The following is a 27,963-nucleotide window of genomic DNA, read 5'->3' on the forward strand; positions in this document are numbered from 1 at the left end:
TTTTCGTATAAGAGACGTGATAATAACAGTTTGAAGAATAGCTGAAACAGGTATTGGAATTATGTACAACGAGAAATTAAGCAAGTAAAATCTCAGGAATTACCTGTTCAGGAAAATGTACTCGTTACCAAAAAACTCATTTTCCAAAAACATTTATTGAAAATTTCTAGAGACTCCCCCTAGAAAACAGATTTAAGTAATGATTCAGTTAAGCTCAAAAGAATAAAAAAAAATTGAAACATTTTAAGCATGAGTTCTAAACTGAGTGTTTAGAAACCACACTCAGTAAAGCACGGGTCCTGAACTGAAATGTTCAGAAGCCTCGTTTGGAATAAATTACAACTCCCCCTGCATTGGTGTATCACTGAAATGATATTCTGATCAGCACAAAATGGACACACCAGCAAAACCAGATTAAGTAGATTTTGGTACCCAAACGAACTTGGGTCCTATTTTGTTAGTATCAGGTTGGGGTATGTTGAAATTTCCAAACCATTTATTTCTATAAGATATTTTCTTTTCAGCACTATTAACAAGATGATTAGGAATAAAATATGAACCGTACCAGAAATTTTGATCATACATGTTCTTACCTTTCCAGTTGTTCTGATAGCTGTTATCTCCATGCCATCTGTTGAACCTTTTGTTATTGACAAAATTATTGATCCTTCTCTTGCTAAGATTGATCAGATCATTAGTGGATCTCATAATGCAAGGAAAATTGTTTTAACAACAGGTGTATGAGATAAAACAGATTCAGACTTATTGACCCAAATGCTTTTAACCTTTGAAGAGTAATTGGGTGATCCAATGACATACCCTTGATAGTGCTGATTTGAAGATTGAGAATTGTTCTTAGAAACAGTTGATTTAGGACTACTTGAATAACTGTTCGATTTGGAACAATCATAAAAGTTAGTTTTACATTGTGATTGAGAACCAGTTGGGCTTTTAGCACACGAAAAATCTTTGACATTTTGTAAAAGCTGGTCTCTTTCAACAGTAACTAAATCAAATTTAATTTTCAGTTCAGTTCTCATCTTCATCTCAGTTTCAAGGTCTGTCTTTAGATCAGACAATTTACTTGTAGTGTCCAGGAGTTTACCTTCTAACTCCTTCTGTAGCATTTCAAACTTTTTCTTCTGATTTATCAACTCTCGTTTCTCTTCATCTGAGCTGCTCCTGGCATTCTCCGAAGCGATGTCAAACCACTTTTCTTACTTGCAAGCTCTTTAGCAATTGTTGTATACTTCTTTGAAGTATTTCTTTTCTCAAAGGCAAATTGCTTTTTCTCTTCGTCTAACGCCTTTTGCTTTCGATCAATGCTTTCAGACAATTTATGTAATTGACTCTGACAATCTTCGGAGATGTCTTTCTTTTCTTTATCAGTCTTGGTTCGTTCCAAGATGATCAGCTGCTCAAAATCCGAGATTTGCTTTAACAGCATCTTTCTTGACAGTGTTTTTCTTTTCAAGAACAAACACTCTCTTCTCTTCATCTAATTCTTTCTTTTTCTGAACAATGCTGTCCGACAATTCCAAATTCTTTCTTTGACATTCTTCTTCATACTCTTTCTTCTCTTCAGAATATCTTTCAAGACGAATACAATTTAATACTGATTTTCAGTCCTAACAGAAGAGATTCAGTCCTTTATGCAAACTTGTTGAGAAGTATGCTGAAATATTAGCCAGTCAAGGACTTTTAACAACAACTATGGAATATTTGAAGTTAATGGGTACTGAAGATTTGTCTCCTGAACTGGTGATTTTACGAGATCGGATAGCCCTTTCATCTGAACCAGGTATGCACTATTATATAAGGTTTAAATTGGCAGAGCAAGTAACTTCTTTTTTTCACAACAAATTAGATTCCATAATAGAGAACACTCATTTCACATTTGCATATGGGTTGGTTGAACTTAAAAATTCACTCGTTGAAATTTGTTGAGTGACAAATGGGAAATTTATGGAAGTTACAATCCCCTAGCAGAACGTGCACCCTTTTGATTTATCAGAAGCAGAAGCTATGCTGTTACAGCATTCAAAATTTGAAATAGCGGTCAGGGCCGTGATTTGATATAACGGTTATTGTGATGGTAAGGCGGTGGTAAAACGGTCCATATGTAGCGGTTCATGTAATCATTACAATTATAAATAAATGTATGAATAGATGCATAACATAATATATATTTTGAAGATGAACATAAGAACAGGTGAATAGAAGAGATGAGCAAAATCAATGTTGGAAGACAATGTTGTTGTGAAGAGTAGATGCAAAATATAGACTGAAATAGAAGAGATGAGAGAGGAATAGCGAGTTTACACACCAATATGCAAATGAAAATCAGCCCCCTAGCTTGTAATTCCTTAATCGACATCTCCAAACCCTTTAAAAGGCTAACTTAAAGCTCAACTCCTAATTGCGGTTTTCACATTGCTATTGCAAGTCAAAATTGCGCCCGATTGCGGTGATTAGCGCCGCTATTAGCGGAACCGCTATTTCTTCTAGGACTGTTAACTGCTATAGCACTGCTATTTCACCACTATGGCACCACAATTAAAAGCATAGAGCGGAAGAATTAGTAGCACACTATCAAACCAAATATTTCGGTAAAGAACATGTAAAGATTCTGTATCTTTTCCTTAGTTAGAGTTTCTTGTTTTTCTCTAGGATTCCTTTGATTGTGTTTTCTGTTTTTAGGGATTTCTTTTCTTGCATAAATATATTTGTTGTATTCCCTTTCAATATACAAAATAAAAAGGCTCTCAATTACTACATGGTATCATAGCTATACCTCTGAAATCCTAAGGAGACTCAGATGTCACACAATACTTCAACACAATCATAAGGTATTGGCTACACTTTGATATTTTTGAGGTATTCTTGGAAGTATCCTAATGATGCAACCCTCTACAAAGAAATCATTGAGAAAAAGAGAACATTTAGATTTCTGTTAGGGTTGAACAAAGAACTTGACCAAGTCAAAAGTAGAATGATGAGCCTCAAACCTCTCCCTCTAATCCGAGAAGTTTTCTCTGATATCTGAAGGGAAGAAAGTTGGAACTCATGATGCCAAACTCTTCACAACACTTGGATGGATCTGCAATGATAACTACTCGGCTTCTTCAAGCAACAAGACTCGAAAGGGCAGACCATGATGTGATCACTGCCAAAGACCAGGTCATCTGCTTGAAATCTGCTGGAAGATCCATGGTTCCAGCTCCATGGAAAACCTGCAGATTGGAAAGCAAAAGTAGGAGTGATCAAGGGCATGTCCACATGGTTGCAAACAATGAAGAAACAATGACCGAGGTCAACCCTTTCATGAATGATCAGATTGATGCACTCCAGAAACTCTTTGGGCAGTTTTCACAATAGCCAAACTCACCTTCAATCAGTGCAAACGTCAGTTACCAAGGTACCTCTTTTCAAGCAACCTTCAACACCATTGGTCCATGGGATGTAAATTCGGGGGCATCTGGCTCACATGACAGGTGATCTAAATGTCTTCCACACCTTTACACCACGTGATAATCCTCTCACAGCCAGAATTGCAGATGGTTCCATCTCTAAAGTAACAAGAACGGGATCTGTAAAGTTATCAGATGGTCTCTTCCTCTCTTCAGTTCTCTTTGTTCCTAAATTAAATTGCAACCTTCTATCAATCAACAAACTCACTAAAAAACTAAATTGTGTGTCTAAATTTAATTCAAACTTTTGCCAATTTCAAGTGATAGGATCGGAGAAGGTGATTGGCAGTGGTGAAGTGCATAATGGACTCTATATTCTTAAGAACTCTTCTAAAAGTAGACAAGTTCACAAGGCAAGTTGTGTTTCCAAATACAACTTCAATTATGTCTTTGATTCTTTTTCTAGTTCAAATAAGAATCTTATCATGCTATGGCATTTTTGCCTTGGACATCCAAATTTTGGTTATCTCAAAAGATTGTTTCCTCATTTATTCATTAATAAAATGCCAAATTTGTTCCATGGTGAAATATGCAAACTCGCCAAACATGCTCCCCAAACTTTTCCTGCCACGACCTACAAACCTTCACAACCTTTGACCCTGATACACGGTGACATTTGGGGACCTTCAAGGGTAAAACATATCAATGGATCAAGATGGTTCGTATCCTTTATTGATGATCGTACAAAGACAACATGGACTCTTCTCATGAAAGAAAAACCAGAGACAACCTCTATCTTAAAAACTTTCCATTCCATGATCCAAAATCAATTCAAACAAAAGATTGAAATTGTGAAAACTGATAATGGAAAGGAATATTTAAACTCTGTCCTTGGTTTATATCTATTAGATCAGGGAATTGTCCCTATCAGCTCTTGTGTTGACACTCCACAACAAAATGGAGTGGCTGAAAGAAATTATAGTCATCTTCTTGAGGTTTCCAGATCCATCATGTTTTCAAATCATGTCCATAAACAGTTCTGAGGGGGAAGCATTACTCACAACTACTTACCTTATAAATCACATGCCAAGTCAAGTGTTACAATTCAAAACAACAAGAAATCTAATGCTTGCAGCATTCCCTCGTGTCTTAGTTTTTTCTTCAGAGCTTCCCTTTAAAGTCTTTGGTTGTACAGCCTTTGTCCATGTTCATGATGACAAAAGAACAAAGCTTGATCTGAAGTCCCAAAAATGTCTCTTCATTGGATATTCCAGCACTCAGAAAGGGTATAAGTGTTACTCTCGAGAAACAAAGAAGGTCTATAACACTATGCATGTCACCTTTGTTGAAAAACAATCCTTCTTTCCCAGATCTGATTTTCAGAGGGAACAATTGAGGGAATATCAATTACGGGAAACTCTTCAGGATCATCACTCCATATATACCCAACCAGAGCCTATTTCAGAAAATACTACCCAAACATCACCTACCCAACCAGATCATGCTCAAGAAGACACCATTCCATCTTTTCCTGACCAATCTGAATCTTCTCCAGAAAACACTACCTTTCCGGTCTAATCTGAATCATCTCCAGAAACCACTAACCCTTCAGTCATTCCCTCCACAAACAATACTCCTTCAGCCAATCCATCCACAACAGATTCAAACCCCACTCCACAAGCTCAAACTCAAAAACATCCCAATCCAGTGAACAAAGAATTTCAGGTTTACAGAAGAAGAAAAGTTGGGAATACAGAGGCCAATATGCAAGGTCAGGATTGTTCAAAAGCTCATCCAGTCCCTTTTAACCTTGAAGATCATAAAGGTACGAATTGAGTTAGATTCTTCATCTGTTGATCTTGACTTACCCATTGCTCACCAAAAGGGTACCAGAACTTGTACAAATCATCCTGTAGAGAGGTACGTTTCTTACGGGAAACTTACACCAACTTTCCAATCATTTTTCTCCTCTCTTGATTCGGTCCAGGTACCCACAAACATCGATGAGGCCATGAAACATCCCAAACGGAAAATGGCAATACAAGAGGAAATCAATGCTCTTGAGAAAAATGGCACATGGGTCCTCACAGAATTACCACAAGGAAAGCAGACTGTCGGATGCAAATGGATTTTCATCATCAAGTATAACTCAGATTGGAGTATTAAAGGTAGCTAAGGGGTTCACTCAGTCATACGGCATTGATTATCAAGAAACATTTGCTCTTGTCGCCAAACTTAACACTGTAAGAGTTCTAATATCCCTTGTAGTCAATTGTGATTGGCCCTTATACCAGTTGGATGTAGAAAATGCTTTCTTAAACGGGGAACTGGAAGAGAAGTCTATATGGACATACCACCGAGAATGAAGAAAGCTTCAAGTAGCCGAAGTGTGTGCAGATTGATTAAGTCACTATACGACTTAAAGTAGTCACCTCGGGCATGGTTTGATAGATTTGCAAAGTCAATCATCAAACATGGATTAATTCAAAGTCAAGCTGATCATACCTTGTTCATAAAGTTCTCTTCAACAGGAAAATTAGCAATTCTCATTGTCTAAGTGGATGACATAATCCTAACAGGTGACGACTTTGAAGAAATCTCAAAACTAAAGACACGGCTTGCATCAGAATTTGAAATGAAAGATCTAGGACCTCTCAAATACTCCTTGGGGATGGAGGTAGACCGATTCAAAGATGGAATTGTCATATCCCAACGTAAGTATGTCCTAGATCTTCTAAAAGAAACCGGAATGCTTGGATGCAAGCCTGCAAATACTCCAATGGATCCAAACTTGAAAGCAAATCGAAGTGGTGAATCAACTCCAGTAGAAAGGGAGAGTTCAAAGAATAGTAGGCAAATTAATCTATCATTCCCATACCAGGCCTGATATTGCCTTTACTGTCGGCATTGCAAGTCAACGTATGCACAACCCTTGTGATGAACATTTGGAAGCCGTGTATTGCATTCTATGCTATTTAAAAATGACTCCAGGTCTCGGCTTGCATTCAGAAAACACAGCAGCTGAGATTTAGAGGTTTACATTGATGCTAGTTGGGGCGGACAGCTAACAGAAAGGAGATTGACCAGCGGTCACTGACAGCTGGGTCTATGGATCCTGGCAACTCTCAGTTTCTAATGGCAGCTTCATACGGTGTCAACAAACAGACAAGTTCAGCTGTTGAGTCCTCCAGAAACTATTATCAGGTGTAACTATACTCTATTTTCTTCAATATTTGAACAAATTTCCTTCAGTGGATTTAATCAAACGCATAGATTTACAATGAGCAAATGTTTTTGGAACCACGGCAAGGGGGAATAGGCATAGTGCTAGTGGCAAAATATACTGTAATTTACTTGAAAAGAACTATGTTATATACAACTTTAGGGAAAGGCAAGGGCAATTGCTGATCATATGTGTTTGCTTTCTTCTATTTACGGGTATTGCTACTTTCCAGGATGATGCCGCTTACCATCGTCAAAACTATCAGCAACCACCTGGTCCTTCTTACAGTACTCAATATCAACAGCAACAACCTACTTCATTTGTTCCATCTCCTGCAGCTCACATTCTGCCGGTATGTAAATTAGTTGAAGTTTTACAGTACAAACATGGAAAGTTGTTAGGTATAACAACTACTCCCTCCGTCCAAATAAATATCCACATTTCTATTTCAGTTCAAAGTAAATGTCCACTTTCATAAGTAAGTACTTACTTTCAAAGTCTGTCCTTAATTATTAGATGGATAAATTCATTACCCCTCTATTATAAAGGGTAAAATTGTCATGTAGTTAATTAAAAAGTGTAATAATTAGACATTTCTAAAACTGCATGTTGTTTTCATTGACATTTATTTTGGGACGGACGGAGTACATAGCATTCTGTTAAGCATCATATCCCCCATCACTAGTTTCTTTCTGGTGTTTCTTTTGAATTTGACTTACTTTTTCCTCGGCATAGTTTATCATTTTCCTTTGCTGTAAATTTCTGGGCGGATAACTTGAGTAATTTCTTATGATGCTGTTTTATATAGAATAAAGTTTTTTCACCTATATTCTTTTAGGTGGGATTTGCTCCCCAACCAGCTGCAACTCAACCTGCACCAAGACTATTTGTTCCTACCACCCCTCCTATTATGAGAAATGCTGACCAATACCAGCAGCCTCTTAGCATGGGTTCTCAATTCTATCCTGTAAGCATATATATAGAGAGAGAGAGATATTCTTCGTGTTTTTAGAATTTTGACTACTAACTTGTAGGATTTCTTCTGCTAAAACAAATGTCGTGTACTAGTCTCAGCCTCAGGTGAAGGCTAATTCTAATTACCAAGTTGGACCACCAGCACCTGGTTCACTTGGTCCTGTTCCATCTCCAATGATTCCTACTCCTGGGCAGAGGATATTGCAAGATGGGGCACCCACACCACAAGTGAGGGGATTCATGCCTATGAGTAGTAATACAGGAGTGCAAAGAACTACTTCAGGTCATGTTCAACCACCTAGTCCTACACAGCCGGCTGGTCTTCCTGCCCCTCCACCAACAGTACAGACAGCAGATGTATCCAATGTACCTGGTAATTTTGTTATTACTCGGTCTCTTTCTAATCTTAAAACATTTAAATTATGCTTCTGCTCCCCTGGTGTCGGTATTAAGAATTCATGCATTTCAAATTTTCAATAGGCTGATAGGTGGGAACTTTTGTTGGTTACTAGAGTACTTGGTGTCAGATATGGGCACAGACCGGTCCTTAAAAGTCAGTCTGGTCTGGTCAAAGTGGTCCAAGAAGAGCCCAGTCCAAGTCTGGCGGGGTAAGGGCTGACTTAGGATTGGCGGTCCGGACCAGTCTTGATCTGAAATCCGGTCCCTAAAAAGACCAGTCTTTTTCTAGTCCCCTTCAAAAAACGGACCGATGACTCGCGGTGTTATCTGGTATGGATTGATGACGTGACTGTCTGATCCAAGATACTTGGTGTCATACTGAGTAGGTGGTGATGTGTACATTGATTTCTTTTTGAGAATATGGGATGGCATGTTGTACCAACTCTTTATCGCTCCCTTGCTTGAATAGGAGATCATTCACAGAGTTGAAGAATCGTGGTTGATGGAAGATCTTTCCACTCATGAATATCTTGGCACAATCTTTCTAAACTCCACCTTTTTTATGGAAAGTGTACAACTCCGCAATTTTGTTTGGAGAAAACAAATACATAGTGAATCTGTAGTTCTAATTGTTTTCTTGGAGGGAAAATATAGGATTTGGCTGTGTGGTGAAGTTAATAGAAAGCATTGCATTTATAATGTAAAAGGTAAAAAAATAGAATATATAATCAGTGGGTTCAAAAAAGTTGTGTTCTTTTTGCGGGCGGTGTTCAAAGTTAAGTCGTTCATGTATAAAATGTAAAATTTATAATTATCAAAAAAGTTGTTTTTTGAAATGGCTTGTGTATCTACTTTTCGTAGTTGAGAAAGAACATTATTCTATAACTGTAGATGTTCATGTCAGCATGTATGCATGCACCTCGATTACTCCTAACCTTGAAGTTAACAACGAGACAAACCTTCTGGTGGTTTTGAGGAGACTTGAACAAGTGACATCTTACCTGTTAAGATTAGCAAAAATTGCTAGATACTATATGATGACCAAAAAAACTAAGTAAACGAATGGACAAAGTTGATATATTATTATCCTTGGTTGTTGGTACAGGTTGATCTTACGACAAGTGACTGGGATGAGTGCAGCTTCTGGTTAGCGACACTGAAACGAATGATCAAGATTAGGCAGACGGTGAGATGATCCATATCTAGATTGGTTTGGATTTTGAAAGCAGTTACAGAAGTCGGATATATCTGTCGTGTTTTTGTGTCGATGTTATGGGTTTTTGTTGAATAACATGAGGAAATGATTATGTAGTAAAGTTGTATTTACTAATTACTAGTAATGGAGTCTGAATCATAGTATGTAGTCATTAACCTTTTTAGAATATGTTAGTCTTCCATATTTCGATTTAATTAGTTTAGACCTTCACATTATGGATACTTCCATCTGGTCAAATGTTTACTCTATGAGGTCACCAAAACGACAAGCATGTTTTTTTATGCTATTTTTTTTCTCTTTTCTGATGAGTCATCATGGGATCTTGTTAAGCTAATGATAATGAAAACCTACGGTGTCCATATGGAGACTTGAAATGGTGATTGAATTAAAGGCTAGATTTTGAGACTTCCTTTTTGTTGCTACTATTGGAACATTCAGACGTTTGATCTAATGGAATGGTTTTAAGAGATTTAGATATTGTAAAAGAATTTGGATTTGAGAGGATTTGAAATTTTTGGTTTGTAGGATTTGAATTCTACTCTATAATATATAAATAAATTATAAAAATACGTGAATTATCTTTTTATTATTGGATAATTATAAAATATATGTTTTAAACATTTTTTAAGACATGTTACATTCAAATCCTATGAAATGCAGTGAAATACCAACCACCTTCGTGGGATTTCAAAATCCTTGAAGCCAGACATGAAATTGCAATGGAATTCAATTTCAAATCCAATCAAATTCTAAATTGGATTGGATTGGATTTGGAATTGAATTTCATTTAAATCTCATGCCTCAAAACTTTCCTAGATTTGAGATCTTAGGATTTTATTGAAATCCCACAAACATGAGATTTTAAAATCCTTTTGGAGTAATTGGTATTTCATGGAATTTGTTAGGATTTGTATATAATAACATTTTAAGATTTTATTTTTTATTTGTATTATATGTAATAGTTATTTAAAATCGTAAATTAATAACTTTTTTCTACAATTTGATTTAACAAATCCAAAATTTATAAATACATATAATAATCAATTTGAAATTTTTTTAATCAACATTTTATATTATTAATTTTCTTTATTATATTGTTTTTCTTAATTAACATATTATACTATTAAGATATTAACATATTGTTTTAATTATATTATGAAATATTGTAATTAACTAATTTTTCAAGATATCTTTTTTGGTCATTTTATAATTTTATTAGCTAACCAGAAGAATGGTGCCTGATTGGTTTGAGCTTGACCTCAAAGGTCAAAAGTACCAGAATGTCTCAAGTTCAAATCCAAGGAGGAATAAAAATCTCTTTGTGGCCACGGAGATTCAAATGCAGTGACTCCAGGATATCTGCAAAATAGGTGGTCGCCCTGGGATTAGTCGGCTAGTATAGCGGGTTGAATATCCAGGTTAATAAAAAAAAAGATTATTAGCTAATTTTTGCCAAATATAAATCATTCATAAGCTAAATTATTAGTTACCAACTAGATTATTAGCTAATTTGCCAAACATAGCCTTAAGAACGTCCACAGTAAACAGAAAAAATGCCTTGTTATGCCTTGAAATCTGTCAGAAAGTTATTCTCTCAGATAACCCCATGTAGAAAGAGAAACGAGCCAAAGCTGCCGAACGGAACTCAAATTTGACCCCTTACGCCGGTTCACGTAGCACATTCGGAACAAATAAAAACCAGCCTACACTCGTTTATGGCATAAATTGTGTAATGTGTACTACAAAAAGGATTACAAATAGTATTTTTGGTAATGTTGATCTTTACACAAAAACAACTACATTGAAGGTCTTGGATTTGAGGCTAGTAACATGACTTCGATTATTTTCCTTTTGAACACAAGGAATGAACCTGTTACCTCTACTTTTTAGTCGATTCGAGCTCCGACACCGTGTCCCTGTTATAAAAGAAAAATCAAAGAATGTCGATTAAATTATGGATCAAATAACTGTCGTTAACCACATCACCCATTTCATTGTACCAACATCAAAAAACTTCGGCCACGGATCCGATATGTAATGCAATAAATTGATATCGACCACTCGGAAACAATCAAATACAATCCATTATAACGACGAATATACAAGGATGCAAATTGTCCTTCATCAACTACACTCATATGGTACTCAAAATAGTGATGATATATATTGCACACTAGTTTATAAACTAGTTGTTGGCTGAAAAGGTTAGTTGTTAGCTTATAAGTTAACTGATAAATAGTCAATAAGCCATATGACAATGTAAATGACTTAAAAGAAAAATGTAGCGGGCATAGTTGGGAAAAGGATGATAACAGGTCTAATAGGCCATCTCAAGCAGCTTTCCAAGATATTGGTTTATATGGCTCACCAGATAGGACTTTTTCAATAAGCTCGAAAAATAAGTTAGTTTATGGTTGCCAAACATGGCCTAATGGGTCGTTTACCAGATGCTTACTGAATAAACACTTGACAAGAGCATTACCCTCACTTACCTTATCGGGTAACTAAAATTGATTGTTGGTAAGCTTCTCTTTATCCGGTAAGAGTTTACTAGGTAAAAGTCTTCTCCTTCACTTATCACAAGTAAGATTCTTGGTTCTTGCTAGAACTCTTGCCGGGAAAGACTTTAGGTCTTTGTCATGCTCATCCGAAGGTAAGTGACACTCAGTAAGCACTTACCCGGTAATTGTTAGGTAAACGACCCCTAAGTGTTGTATTCTTTCTTGGATAAAAAGGAGTATCATGTATGGTAATCCGAGATTACGAAAGGTACAATTTTGGTCGAATTTTATTGACGTAAATGAAGACATGAGGCTAAATATCCGAACTAAAACATAAGCTGTATGAGTACAAAGAGGAGAAAAGACAACAAATTATTTTCGTTTCGACTCAATTGCGAGCGAGTTACCTAGTTGGGCTCATGTAGTTATTTTTTGAGTTTATTGAAAAAACCCTATTTGATAAGCTATAAACTAGGTTTTTGAAAAGCTATTTAATATAGCTTATTGGGTTTTTCTTTTCACTTTTTCTCCAATTATACCCCTTTATATTCACATAAATGCCCCTTATATTTTCCTTTTAGACCATTCTAAATTGTCATATGGCTTATCAGCCAACAGCAAGTATGGATGTTCAAAAAAACCGTTGGACCGCTCAAACCGGACAAACCAAGTCAAACCGGACCGTCTTTGGCGGTTTGGCGGTCCAGTATGGCTTGGAAAATAGCAAAACTGGGCAGTCCGGTCCGGTCTGGAACCTTTTTTTGGCGGTTTGGACCAAACCGGCCGCCAAATATATATATATATATATATTAGTATTAGCAAGTCCAACTTTTTTAACTTATGGGCTATGACTCAAATATATCCCTAAACCTAACATCTAACATAATCAAAATCGGCACCTAAAACCCTTAAACCATTAAACATATCGACACATTTGATATTGACGGTATCCAAATTTTGAAATTCCTCCAGAACTCTATCAATCTATCAATCTTTTTAATCCATGGTTTGATTTCAGCGCACATCATCAAGACATCAACCAAGTGATTCAATCAACTTAGATTTGGCTTCTATTTTGTTTGGTCAAGAATTCAAGACTCAAGAATTGAACTATTGAAGGTTGTGAAGTCGTGAATTTTTTTACTCAATACTTACAGGGGAGTTGTAACTTTGTTAATTTGTTTATTTTCTAATATGTATTATATATTTATTTGTTTGTATTTTTGATTGCTTCGACTTTGTAAGCTGCTTAATTATTACATTTATTTGTTTAGATATTTTGTTTTGTTAAATTGTATATTTAATCGAAAATTATAAATTATATATGTTTTAAATTTAATATTTAAAGTCCATTAAAGACCCAAACCGCCTAAACCAGTCAGACCAGACCGCCTTTTCGTAGTCTGGTTTGACCGGTCTGGACACTTGATGTCAAACCGCTCGGTTTGAAAATTTTATAAACCACCATTACGGTCTGGTTTGTGGTCTGAGGGGTTAAACCGCCCAAACAGGGCCGCCACGACCACCCCTAACAGCAAGTTTATCGGCTAGTTTGGCAAACATATGTTTGGTCGTTTGGGGAAGCTAGTAAAAGGGTACTGTAAAATAAAGATTCATTGGTGTTCAGCATGAACATATCTATAAAACCGATCATCAAAGAACCAAATTTCGACTTTGGACACAACTATGAGTTACCAGCTTCATATATGTTGATACAACATGTTTGGGTTCTGATAAGAACTAAAGTTTCTTGAGAACCGTAGGTACCACTTCGTTACCAGAGTTTCACATAAGTTGTAGGTACCACTTCGTTACCAGAGTTTCACATAAGTTAACATCCTCACATGCATTAATATGTTAACATTTCATGTTAAAGTAGGTTAACATATATTAATATCAACATTTTCATGGTAACATATGCTAAGCTGATAACGCGGTCAACTGTAGAAATAGCAGGCGGGACCGTGATTTGAAGTAGCGGTTATCACGTTGGTATATAAACGAGGGATCGTGTAAGAATAACAGTTCAGTTGAGAAGTGTAAGAGGCGATTTGGTCCCTTGATCACTTTTAATCACAAACAAATCCATGAATTACGCTTTAGAAGAGAATTGACTGGTGCTTCTCATTAGTGTTATTGATCTAAAGGTGGGTATTAGATAGGCAAAATAGGCCACCCAGTTTTTAACTCGAATCTAGCTCCTAATTTCCATTTTCTTAACTGGTTGCAGTCAAAATAAGCCAACTGTGAAATGTCCAACTTCTGCAAGCATCAAAACATGACATAGTTTGCAGATAAGTAATGCAATTCATGATGTAAAGACCACCACAAATCTAGATATAGATTTGTACCTCAAGAATGAAGAAGAAAAGATTCATCAGCATCTTCATCATCATCTTGAAACTGGTTTTTGCAAAAGAGCAGTCAAATAAACCTCCCCATTCTTCACGCCACTTGAATCCATCTTCTTCCCCACTGCCCATTTCACCTTTTTATACCCCAATTTCCCAATCAATGGCCCATAAATCTTATCAAGATCGACTTCTTTACTGAAAAAATGATCCACCCAAAAATACCCACCACCTCTCAATACTCTATCCACATCATAAAGCAAGAACTCCATTGCTGCCACCGGAATCCACCGGTTGACGGCGTGTCCACATCGTACCAGATCCAAAACACCATCGAAGACCGGCAATCTCTGCTGCAATGGCGCATGTAATGGCACCAATCCCCTGAGTGCAGCAACTTCGTTATATGGTGCACTCAAGCTCATTGTGGTCGTTAGAACCGTCACATTTTCTTGCTTCATTTGCGCAGCGAAAGTACCTGTACCGCCGCCGATGTCTAGAGCTAACCGGAGGACGCTTTTTGACTTTTTTGCGATCTCTGTTAGTTGAGAAATGGGGAGATCAAGATCGGTTTTGTAGCTCAAAAACTTTGATTTCTCTTTCTTTAAATCAAAACCCAGATCTGGGTTAAGACAATCCAAGTTTTTACACTTGTAATTACTCCATAAAATGGAATTTTCCGGCACCGGAGAGAAGGGGTTCGTGGGAAGGGAAGTTGGGAGCTTATTAGGGGTGGGAGAAAAGCAACGCCGGCGTGGGAGAGGATGACATCCACGGAGGATCAACGGCTCAGCGGCGGCGGATGACGGTGGGGGACAAAGGGTGAACGGGGTGTAGTTCATGTACTGGTGAAGGAGGTCAGGGTGGTGGCGACAGGCGGATGCGATGGGGGAGAGTTGGGTATAGAGAAGGAGATCCGACGGGATGATGGCGGCGGCGGTGGAGGGGTTGTTGTGAAGGGAAGGATTGGGCTGGAGGCGCGTGAGGTGGTTGATGGTGGCGCGTATGGTCTGAAGCTGGCGGAGGAGGTGGTCGGGAACTGGGGGGTTAAGAGGGGTGGTGGGTTTAGTGGAAATCATGGTGGTTGAGAGGTGGTAGAGGGAGAGGATATTGGTGGCAACCATGGCTACCAGAAGAAGGAGATTCAAACCCATCGTGAAACCCATCGGAAATCTTGGCACAAAAGCTTTAAGCTTTTCTATGTGATTTTGGGTTTTGAAGAAGTGACATGATTTAGTGATGATTTTGATCTTGGTGTGAAATGCTGTTGTTTGAGATCCGAGATGGTATGTTTCTGACCGTTGGATGCATGGAGTTGTGATCTGATGGTTGAAAAGGTGAAGAAGACCAGGGGGTCCTTGGTGTGGTCAACGAATGAGATTCTTGGTTTCGTTTTGGAGAACACGTGAATAGGCCAAGTTGGGAGGGCCATCTATCCAGTTATTAACTAAACTAACCTCCTAAAATAATCGAAATTACAAAAATAACTTTCAAACAAATATTTTTGAAAAAAATGACCCCTCGGTTAGCATTACACACTACCTGGTACGTAGAGGGATTAGTTTGCAAAAAAAAAAAAAATACAAAATTTGATGATGTGACATCTCAGCCGGATTCTTATCGGTGGCAGCTGACGGTTAAGCACCGACGGGTGTGCGATGCATAAGGGGCTCACTTGGCACCCTACACCACTTCTGAATTTTGACTCCTATATATATATATATATATATATATATATATATATATATATATATTATTTTTACTAAACATCATCGACACATTCTAATCCAATTTTTACATAAAAAGTTATCTTCTTCAAACTCTCAAGAATCAATGTCAACCGTCGTTGAAAAAGTTAGGGTACGTGTTTTTTGTGGAGCTTTGTGGCAGTTAGTCAACGACGTGGTAGATTATATTCTAGAGACGCAAAAAGCGATTGTTTTGTTGGCGATACACTTAACATTTTTAGGTTTGATCAATTATTTAGTTAGAAAATTAAACTTACCAGATTTACGAAATCACTTTAAGTTAACATATAAATTTTTATCATTTGGTTCGGTTGTCGAGTTATTTGACATCAATGATATGAGACATTTTCTAGCTAATGATGTGGATATTTCACTGCAAGCCCTAAGATTGTATGTTTGCGATTGTGGTACGCAAAACAATCAATCGAACTCAAGCCAATATATTGTTCCAGTTACTGTGTATGGGCTGGACCACCTCCAGTATATACTTTCACTCATTCCGTTTAGCTAAAGTGAGGGTTACAACTGATACATACTTCCACTCATTCGATACCAACCACTCCAAAGTGATGAGGCAGCTCCTAACACTCCATATCAATCATATCAAACTCAATATCAACCGTTTCAAACTCCACATCGAACGCACCAATCTCAGTATCACCCATTTCAAAGCAAGGGATGTATGAAACTCTATATCAGTCGTACAACAATTCATATAAGTTGTATGAAAGTCGTCCGATGTATCAATACCAAGATCTACCATCTAATTATGACATTCGTATTTCTGAAATTCCTGCCGAAAAATATGAGGCCAATTTATATGACATTGAAAATGCATCTGAGAAATATAAGATTGATCTTGATCCTTATTATGGGTCTGTCTCGGGGGATTGTTTGTATCATCCTAATACAGATGAATATCTTGGGTTACAATCAAATTGGATACATAAGATAAAGAAAAGGGCGGGGGAGAAAGATAAAAAAAGGTGTTGATAGGGGTAATATTAGTGGTCTGATGTGTTGTAATTTATTTTGGGGCATGTCTCCCCCATTACCAATGGTTGTCCCTATTGTGAAGTCTAAAGAACCGACTGCCAAATATCAAAATTCTAAACGTGTGAAAGTAGGACAAATTCTCAAGTGTAAAGAAGACTTGAAACTAGCCATCAGACTAAAATGTCTTAAAGAGGGGTACAAAATGAAAACCTCCCGCTCCATGCGATCTAGGTTTGTAGCAGTATGTATATCTCAAAAGTGTGAATGACGAATAAGAGCAACCGTAATTTACGGTACAAAGTTGTTCCATTCATTTTTTCTTTTAAGTTTTGTTTTTAAAACTAAAACTCAACAACTGGAAAACATAAAATTGAATCATATAAAAGAAAATTTGAAACATGAGGCTAATGGAGTTTCATGGATTACTTATAAACAAAGCTATAGACATAAAAGTCATGATATTTGGTTAAGAATTTCATCTAAGATCAACAAAAACTGAAAATTTTGATTTTGAACTTCGGACTTAGATTTCTCTCTCGATAGATGGTTATTTTTTAAACTATTTGAACCAATATGATCCTTAACCGGTTTCCCTATATTTATATGTCAAGAGTTTTGGCTTATTACTTGAAAAAATCGACCAAATCGTGGTTTTTAGGTTGTGAGGTCGTTTTCTCCAAACATAGATGTGCTATTGGCAAAACATGCCCCTCATCTTTGAAAAAGATGACTTTTAGCCCTATGAACTTTCTAACATTTACATCTGACCCCTTGCTTCACTATTTTGACTAACTTTACACCTTTTACGCCTAACTTAACAATTTGTTTCCATATTGGTCCTTCTATCGATTACTTCATATTTTATGATTTCTAGAACCATTCCGTTCAATTAATCATATGAATATTTTAACACTTCTAATTTGTTTTTTATTTTCTTAATATCTTAGGTAATCATTCGTTTTTTTATAAAAATATTAAAAACCACTATAATATTATTTTTATGCATTTAAAATTTTGGGTTTTTACAACATTGAACCTTACCCATGTTCTTTGGATGTCCTAAATAATAAAGTTTTATCCATGTTTTCAACATTTGAATCTTAAACCTTATTCACTGTTTAGATAAGTATCGAGTTTTGAATTCATGGTAAAATGGGTGCTTTTCATCACGAAAATGATGATTTTGAGAAAGATGTTGCTTTTATACTAATTACATTTCATTTTGAATTGTGATTTAAATAACATATTTTTCAGTTTACTATTTTATATTAAAGATGAAAATTACTTGAATTCACTAGGCGTTAAGCCTAACCCTTTTTATTTATTGACATGTGCATCAGGTCCTTGTTGAGGAATGGTATTAGCGACACCGTGAAGAGTGGAGTTCTAGTTAGATGCACCAAAAGGATTTAGGTTTTTCGGAATATATTATGTATGTTGGAATGTTGGCTGTAATTGGATTGTAGTAACACCCGGCCTTGACCTAGACTTTATGTAAGGTTTAGTTTTCCATATTATTGACGTTAAACCTAAGTTGCTATTTGAGGTAATCAAGTAAATGCTTATTGAAAATGGATTTATCTTTTATTTGATGTATTTATTGAAAATTTTAAATTAATTGCTTTTTCTATATTTCATAGTGTTACATCCACATCAATTGATTCTAAATTTTCCATTCTGACCTTCATGCGTTTGATTAGATTTTTGAATATCTGATCAATAGTTGGTGTCGAGATGCTTATCGCATTGATAATTTCCTCCACTTACTACTTCGTTCCTCTTTGCTCCTTTCCTCTTCACAACTGCTATGTTACAGGACAAGATTTGAATACCACAAGCACTTTTCCTACCCAATGTTATCTCCTCGAACCCGATCTTTAGCTATTAATACTCGCATCTTCTGAGTGTCATTTTTTGCGCATCTAATATGTTTATAAGCCTTATGTAACACCCGTGATTTCAGGACATATAATTATGGCTAAGCGCTTAACAGAGTGATGTTTAAAATGATAAATTATGAATGTTTTTCATAATTATATTAATGGAAAAGTTTGAAATCCAGTCGGATGTGAAAAACATGAAAGTCAGTGAGTGGCGCGACCTGGCGCGCGACCTAGGGTTGCAACGTAGGCCACCTAGCTTATTGTGTCCATGAAGGGAACTGGCAGTTCGGGCGACTTGCCTTGCGACCCGGTGTTGCGGAAGGGTCAAATTCAGCCCTAAAACCCCAATTTTTGGGGATTTTCTCATTTCTCTCCACCAAACTTTTTTCTAACCCTTTTTCTCTTATCTTAGAGACTTTGGAGGTTTAGAGTCCAATTCTTAATTCTTTAAAGATCATTCTTGGTGGATTCAAGAGTTTTTGGTTAGGGTAATATTCTTATCTCTTCATCGAAAAGCTAGGGTTTTAGTGTTCTTTGTCTCTTTTCTATTTCCTTCGATTTTTTGTGTAACTCTGAGGATACTTGTGGTAGAGGAAACCTTATGGGAGTTTTGGAACTAAGATTTAGAGAGCTCACTAAGAGATTTCATGTGTTCATCAAAGTAAGCTTAAGATTTGGGGTAAAACCTAGATTTAGCATAAATCTAGCAAGGTGAGTTCTAGTTGATTTGCAAAATTATGTACATGTCAAAATATATTTATTTTTAGTTTTGAACATACATCTATGAGTAAATACACATTGATGAGTTTTATAAATATTTATGATTTTGTGCATATTTGGGTTATAAAATCCCTAGAAAATGTTTATGATGTTTATTGGGTGTTTTTAGACACTAGATGATATTTATTTCATAAAAGTTTTGATTTATTGGATATTTGAAAATTTTGAGTTAAAGTATCATTTTAACTGTTAAGAAGTGTATTTTGAGTTAAGAAGGATTTCATTTGGTATTGTTGAACAAGTCCAAGTGTTTGTTCACTTGGTTATGTGTCAAGTGTGCTTCGAGGACTTTACCCAACTTGTGAACTTATGATATGACATATTAGTCATTTTTTGTCATAAGTGTATAAATATTTGGTAACCCTTTTTTGACTTTGTGGAGACTTTGGGAATACAGTTTGGGGCCTTTTGGCTATCAAACTTCAATGAAGGGTTGGTTATGAACCTATTGAAGTCTTGCGGTGGTGCTCATTGTAGCTGTATATGGAGACCAGTGACTTTTGTGGTAAGGCTCATCTAGAGTTTCAATAGACGTTAGGGTTATTTTGGGAATCTTGCAGTGGTGCTCAATAAAGTCGTATACGGGGATCTATAGCTCGATGTGAAACTCAAAAATATTGATAAGTGGCTTAACTTTGTGTTCCTACCATATTCGATGGAATCTGGTCTTCTTTATCACCAAAAGGTGTTGTTTTCGGGTACTTCGTTACCCATGCTTTCGATGTTTTGAATATGTAGTCTCATTTATATAATTTATGTTTTGGAGTTTGTGCCTTGCGCACATTTCAAGTGAGTTTGAATATTAGATATTTAAGCAAATAAGTATCTAAATTAGAAGCAATGAGATTTCTAAATATGTTCCTTTTAATAATTTATGTTTTAAATGTTGGGTTGTGGTTTAAGTGAAAAATACTCATTTTTGTGATACCCCAAAACTGGGTAAATAAATAAATATGAAAAGAAAAGAAAAATAAACTTTATTTTATTGGACCAAAAATGTGGAGAAAAACGTTAAAAAGTGGTCAATCATGTCATTTAAGGAAAGTGAGAAGTGACGAAAGAAGTTTTCGTTCAATCATATAAAAAATGAAAGAAAATGGCAAAACATGAGTGAAAAATGTAATAGTGGGCAAAACATTGAAGGCAGGGGGCCAAATGTCATTACTTGATTGTTCAAGACATTTGTCAGTGTCAACTAGAGGTGGCCAAATATTGGTCCCGGCTCCAAATAGTGATACCTTAACCGGTCTCGTCGTAACCGGTTCCAATCCCGACCCAAATACGACCGGTTAAGGTGTACAATGACCAATTATAAGAACTAGTCTCCGTACCGGGCTGAGCTCAAATCGGTCCCGCTTATTTTTTTTATTTTTTTATAAATTGATTTCTAACATACAAAAAAATATTTTTTGAAGAATTTGGTCAATCAAATACCCTAACAAATACATTTTTATTTTAATTAGATCAATTAAATACACTAAAAAATATGTTTTTCTTATAAAGAATTTGGTCGATCAAATATACTTTAAAATATTTAATTAGGTCAACCGAATATATTAAAAAATACGTTTTTAACATAATACACTTAAAAATACATTTCGGTGTTCAATCAAATACACTTAAAAATACATTTAAAAATAAATTTAAAATATATTTTAAATAAAAATCAATGGCCGATGCCGGGTCGGGCCTAGTTTTCAGTGGAATATCGTAGCTGGTCACGGACCATCGGTCCCAAACCAGTCCAATCAGTCTCGGGCGGAGCAGGTGCCAAGTCGATACTGGTCCCCGCCGGTCTTGGGTCAGGCCGGGCCCATTTGGCCATCTCTATAATGTCAACTACCTCATATTTGAGGAACCTGTTTTGACAAAACAACAAAAATGTTTGAGAATCAGATTTTGAAAATGATGGCTGATTTTGAGAGGCTCCTATTGGCTTCTTTAATAAACAAACAAGTCAAAAATTTGCAGATTTAAGTAGCCAACACTTTCCTCTACAGTTTTGGTTCAAGAACAGTCAAAATTTCGTTCAATTTTGGGAGAGAAATCAAAGGTTGAAGTTCGAACTCCAAAAGCTCCGTTTCTCGATGATTGGAGGTAAAATACCTAACCGAAATTCACTTTTTTTATGTGGTTAGCTTCATTTTTAAGTTCTCTATCGAAGTTTAGTAGCCTTATATCTCATATTTTAGTTAAAAGGTTCAATTTTGAGGTTTTGTACTAATTTTCAAGTGGTTTATCAACTGAAAATTTAAATGAAAAAATGAGACTCAATACTTGATGGTTTTCTTTGGTTCTTGTTCCTATTGTTGAGGAAAATCATTTTCTAGAGCTTTACAAAAAAGAATGTCAAAACTTTTGGAAAAAAGAGGCCAACCGAGAGTTTTATTTCTAGTTGCCATTAGGAGTTCATATGTCGTGGAGGTGTGGTCGGCGGTGAGCTGGCTGATTCTTGGACTGACAGTTCTAGGTTGGTTGTTGGACCGACTTTAAATCATGTAGTTGGATCATTCAATTTTTTTTATTGGACTTATTATCAGCTTTATAACTTATTTAACTTGGGTTTAGATTTTTTTTAGTTAAATATTGAGCCTTATACATTAATAAATTAATGACGATATTTTGACTATTAAATACTATGCTATTTATCATATTATAAGTTATGTTTTATAAATTTTCATAATAATTATGAATAAACAAGTGAAATTGTTGGAAATATGTTGAAATAGATGCGTAGTGTTTATAATTTTGTTGTTCGAAATAAGTGTAATAGCTACAGAGGATATCTTGATAATTATCTTTTATATTTATGAGTAAAAATAAATCTATATTATGAAGGGAAAAATGGACAATTACAAACATTCAGTCATTCATCAGTTCTAAAAACAAATAGTCTCATTGATTCTGCTCACAGACTTGAGCACTGCCTCTTATCGATCAGAAGTGAAATAAGACAATAAGACTTTATTCACCACCTCTTGAAAAATACAGCACCTTAGAATTCTTTGACATTATCATTGACAGTTGATGTTCTACTTTCACTTCTCATCCTTTTAAGTCCGTGTGGTTAAAAAATTTATGCTGATCATCCCACTCAATATTGTTGCATATTATTACAATTTCACAAGCCTCTCTAAAGCTACTCATGATGTTATTAGTCCTTGTAATAACAACTAAAGAGCCGTATATAAGTTTTTTAATTGAAGTATATACTTTTTTATATATGGCAAATGAAACTCACACACACAATTCTCCTCTTTTGTATGGTTTGAACCCTTGACCTCTAGGAAGTTTGGGTTACCGGATACTTAGGGGTGTTCGCGTTGCGGACCCAAACTGCAAACCACACTGCATAAACCTCAAACCGCACCAAACCACATCGCAAAATGCGGCGCTGTGCAGTGCGATTTATGTGGTTTGTATCTATACCTACAATCTAATAATTTAAGTTTAAAAATACATTATAAAATCAACGATAAAGTGATAGTAGTCCAAAAAATTAGAGAGTTTCAATGCATCCGATTCCCAAATACATATTGCATAATAAAAATAGTCTAAGAAGTAAAAATAAATAAACTTTAAACTAAATTTGACGTGTGAGTTGTGACATGTCCAACTAATTTATTAACATTGCCAATTGCTATATTGGATCAAACTCAAAGTCCAAAACATAAAGTCCAAAAATATTACATAAATGATAAATCATTATATATATGTGTTATATATATATATAGTTAAAAATGTACAAAATATGCAGTGCGATGCGGTTTGAACCGCGGTTTGATAACTCAAAACTGCAAACCGCACCACAAAAGTTCTAAACCGCGCTTTGCGATGCAGTGCGGGTGGTTTGTGCGGTTTGGATGAACGCCCCTACTGGATACAGCTAGACCAATGGCCTTTTGGTAAGCCATATTAGTTTTTCTTTCTAGTATTTGCAGCGAACAAGATTCAGTTATATTTGGCTGTAAAGCTCTCAAATTTTCAATCAAGTTTTCTTCTGCTAGAGGCTTTCAGGGTTAGTTACAACTTACAAGGCTCTATAATTTCAATCTTTTACCCTTATTATTCACTACTAACTCAAACCTTTGCATTTATTTTTTAATTCACTTGTACGACTTAAAGACTGGAATGTTAAACTTTTTCAAGGGACCTAGGGGGATGGATCTATAAGAATTCACCTATCCCAATAACAGAAAAACCTGACTTGAATGATCCTGTATTAAGAGCTAAATTGGCTAAAGGTATGGGTCATAATTATTACGGGGANTAATATATTAAATTAACTTATTTATTTATTTCATATTGTAATTTATTTTAGAAAATTACTTAATCTTTTCTTAAATGGCTTATTAAATTATTTAGTAATTTAATAAATACTTTAAAGATGTCGTAATTTGCTATTATCAATCGTTTATGATGCCTTAATTCGGATCATATGTTTCCTTTAGTTGTTAAAAGGATTAAACGCCGTTAAGAGTCATTATCAAGTGTAACATTTCGAGAGTTATTAAATTATTTTGATGATTTAGTAGTGGGATTAACGCGTCATAATTTAAGTTAAGTATTTATTGGACGCTTTATTTTGGAGAAATGGAATTATAAGATTATAAATGGTTATTTCAATGTTTTGGATGTCGTCGAGTTTTAGACTTGTGGTTTTACTAAAGATAGTCGGGGTTGACCGAGTTGCCCAATGGTTGACTTTTACCTCGTTTGACCCACAAGTATGTTAATGATAAAATTAAATGGAGATTACTGAGACACTAAAAGACTCGATTTTGGAGTTTGACCTTAGGTAGGGTCAAATTTGACCATTGTTGACTTTTGAAGATATTAAACCATAAAATTGGATATTATGATATGAAATGTGTATGCCTTCGGTCAAGAGCTCTCAGTTTACATACATGATACAATATATTTTACATGTATGTTTATGATTAGTTGAATGCTATGCGTTTATTTTGTTTTCAAATAACTCAAGCATGCTATTTCATATGAAAGTTTTATGATCAATTTTAACCTGTGGGTATTTGACCAATAAGTCACACGACAAGTGATACGACCACGTAATGGGTGCCCAAACAAGTGCAGGTCGGACAACCTAGGGAATGCCAGTGATAAAATCACTCATATTTAACTAGAAAGTTGATGAGATCTCTTTTCTTTCAGTGTTACATGTTTCTCAGAAATTACATACTATTTGGTCATAGCTTACAAGTTGAATATGCATGATGTGAAATGATTTTATTCACGCAAACAATGAACTCACTGAGCTATATAAGCTGACTATAATATGCATCTTAGGAATGGAAGGCTTCAGGTTGGACAAAGGAAAATGGCACACTTAGAGACTTACCTAATCCATTTAACTTCGATATCTATGTTCAAGAATATATGATAGATAAATTTGTAACAAAATCCAATATGGAACAGGTTAGGATTAAGTAATGTTTATTGTTAAGTCTTCCGCTATAAACGGTTTTAATTTAGTCATTATTTTTAGAGTAATCTCTTTTTTTTAGATTAGGTAACATTTCTATTAGAAAAATAGGGTGTTACATGTTGGTACCAAAGCAGTGGTTCAAGAGACATAGGTTGTTGTGTATAGTCAAAGCTTGAATTGTTAGATTTAGGAACAAGACATCAGTTTAGATACGACTCAATATTAATTATCGCACATCATAGGTGCATCTCAATATCAAATCATAAATGTATCTCAATATCAGTATAACACACATTAGATGCAACATAACACAACGTCCGTACATTATAACATTGTTTGGCAATGTAATAAGTTTAAGTGTAGCTGTAATTGATCTAATTCTTTCCCCTAGGGATGATTGGTATTAAGAATACGCATAAGGTGCTGAGAAGTAACCTTTCAGGGTATGGTAGAACAACTAGCATGGGCTTAGGCTAGAAAGTAAGACATGTAAATGTTCAGATTTAGAAACTTCAAGGCAATATGATATTAAAATAACACAGTAGTCTTAATCAGAACTTGTTGATCCTTTTGATGATGATCCTTTTTTATCTTACGAATTGTACTATCTCTTTATTCAGCTTCAGCGGTCATCACTGAGTCTGTTCAGTGATCGCTTAACAGGTATAGTCATTCTCTTAGAGACAAGTATTCTTCAGGAAGACAAAACTCACACCACAAAACCTTAGTGATATCGAAGATAAAGATGAAGATAGAGACAAGCAAGTTCGTGATCTGATGTGGTTCTCAATGAAAACAAGCCTGTCTACACAAGTGTTAAATTTACTCAAGATTCAGCAAACACTGAAGAAACCTCAGTGTTATTCCAGTGTTAGTGATCAAATGAATCTTGTTGAACAAGATTAGTTTTTGCTTGTCCTTCTACACACAAAGGGCAAAATCATACCTATCAAAGTAAAGTACTATATGAAGTCACTCTATTGTCTCGAAGCATGCTTACCTACTTTATGAAAGACTATTGTTCATATACGACAAATGCCTATATATCTGTAACAAAGGACAAACTCACCTCTAGAATCTTGACACGAGCTTTGTACCTTTTGAATTGCATATAATGCAATGGTATAAATAGATGAGAAGTTCTTCCTTTTCAGTGTCTTCCATATCTTTGTTTAAGCCAAGCTTCTTTACTCTGGAGATCTTATTACCCAAGAATATACTCCCCCATTTCCCTCAACCACTCTAACTAGTGAAGAGCACAAGACTTCTTAACCTTTTCTTTTAGAAAGTCATTTCTTTCTTGCTTTCTGTAACTTGTTTGTTTCTTTGATTGCTTAGATAAGTTATGTATCTTATCTTTTCCGCAAACAATTTGTAAAAATTTGTATTGATCTTCTTTATCAATAAAAGATTTTTAAAAGTGAAAGCTTTTGTGTTTATATTCATTCTTCTTCTACAAATTGTTACCTTTAAACTCTTGTAGATCTAGTTGGGACCAACAAAACTGGAGTTGTTTCATTAATCAGTTTGTAGCTGACAATTTCCAGTCTCCGTTAGCTTCCATTATGCATGTTAAGTCTGGTATGTGTGTTAAAGGTCATGTCTCGGTATACCAATAATTCAGGCAGAGTACTAAAAAAATATGTAAATAGTACATGTACCGCAAGGGTACCTCTGTATACACGTTTGTTTAGCTTGTCTATGTAAGCAATACATATTGTAGTCATTTTACATGGTTGGTTTAGATAGATAGACGACCCACAAACGATGCTAAGAGAATCAAAATCTCAAATGTGTTAGCCTTATATTATGTTTAAATACAAATTGTTCAATGTTTTTAGACATCAGATCCATTGTTTCAGATCAAGTTATTTTACATGCTTTGAATTAACATTTTGTCATATAAATTTTCTTTTAAAATCATGGGCTTCCAATAATTCCATCTGGGTTGAGAAACATGACATTAGCATTATGAACCAGGTGAGCGTAATATGTGGACCATACTTAGAGGAGTTGTTATAGTCGTCATTTGCAGTGTGCTCAGTTTTTTGAGAAATAAGGCTGAGCATGTACAATGTAAAAAGTTGGTCCCATAATTGTTAAAGAAGATAGGTTGTAAGAAAAAAATTCTTTTGAGCTATAGATGCGAAGTTTCATTTTTATAGGTCATGTTGTTGACAAAAGGAAATATATGAAAAAGCCAACAAGTTCAGAGGTTGTGTCATATTTAAAGTAGTCAAGATTTGTAACGGAGATAAAAGTTTATTTTGGTTGCTAGATTATTTTGGAGGATTCGTTCAGGGTTCTCTAAATTGCAGACTTTAATGTCAGCACATACCCAAACAACATAGTAAGTTAAATTAAGGTTAGATATAACAAGTATTTCAGTTATTCAAAGCAACAGTAAATATATGTATAAATTTGATGGTTGTCATCAGGATTAGAAAACCTTATGATTTCCAGTGATACCTCGAAGTTCGAATTAGACTTAGTATTCATGCAATAAGCAAGTCTATCGCCTACGCATTACACCACTTGTAAGGACATGTGAATGTTAATCCAACAGATGATTGGGAGTTAGTGGCGTGGTAATTGCACTCACGTTTTGTAAGTATTATCACATGGCTCAAAGTGTATTATGTACACATATCACAATAGTTAAAAGTCCATGTTCGATTGGAAAGGGAAAATTTTGAGCTAGAGGTGTTGATTAGCATCGTTAAAGAATTATGATAGTGAAATTCACTATCATCCAAATAGGTAAAGAAGGATCAAAGTTTATCAGATGGTGAGCTGCAGTAGACAACAAATTGAGTTCGATTGATCATACTCAAACAATGTGGTAAGAAACTATTAGCATCAAATTGATGCTAATGATGATCTTAAAAAGTTTTATTAAGCAATTGGGGCTAAGGATGAACAACTGAAGATGATGCTGCACCAAAATGTCTAAGTCTGGAAGAAGACCAGCCGCTGTGATAAATCGACCAAGTATGGACGACTAGAGCCTCTGTAAGAAGAACCAGAGCCTCTGT

General features: G+C 35.4%; 1 protein-coding gene and 1 pseudogene across 1 annotated transcript; one reads left to right on the forward strand and one right to left on the reverse strand.

Moving 5' to 3' along the window:
* LOC112502296 overlaps nucleotides 1-9,198 on the forward strand; it is a 60,297-nt pseudogene extending 51,099 nt beyond the window's left edge.
* Nucleotides 9,199-13,325: 4,127 nt separating this feature from the next.
* Nucleotides 13,326-15,216, reverse strand: LOC112502295. The gene is made up of 2 exons (XM_025106168.1): nucleotides 14,076-15,216; nucleotides 13,326-13,986 (listed from the first exon to the last, which is right to left on the reverse strand). The coding sequence occupies exon 1, from the start codon at nucleotides 15,197-15,199 to the stop codon at nucleotides 14,117-14,119; it is 1,083 nt and encodes a 360-aa protein (XP_024961936.1). The 5' UTR covers nucleotides 15,200-15,216; the 3' UTR covers nucleotides 13,326-13,986; nucleotides 14,076-14,116.
* Nucleotides 15,217-27,963: the final 12,747 nt, after the last annotated feature.

This window comes from Cynara cardunculus, unplaced genomic scaffold, assembly GCF_001531365.2.
Source record: "Cynara cardunculus var. scolymus isolate 2C unplaced genomic scaffold, CcrdV1 Un_Scaffold_1189, whole genome shotgun sequence".
Taxonomy (NCBI): Eukaryota; Viridiplantae; Streptophyta; class Magnoliopsida; order Asterales; family Asteraceae; genus Cynara; species Cynara cardunculus.

What these genes read in the sequence shown, in the direction of transcription:
- LOC112502295 (XM_025106168.1), bottom strand. Translation starts at nt 15,199, where the DNA reads ATGGTTGCCACCAATATCCTCTCCCTCTACCACCTCTCAACCACCATG.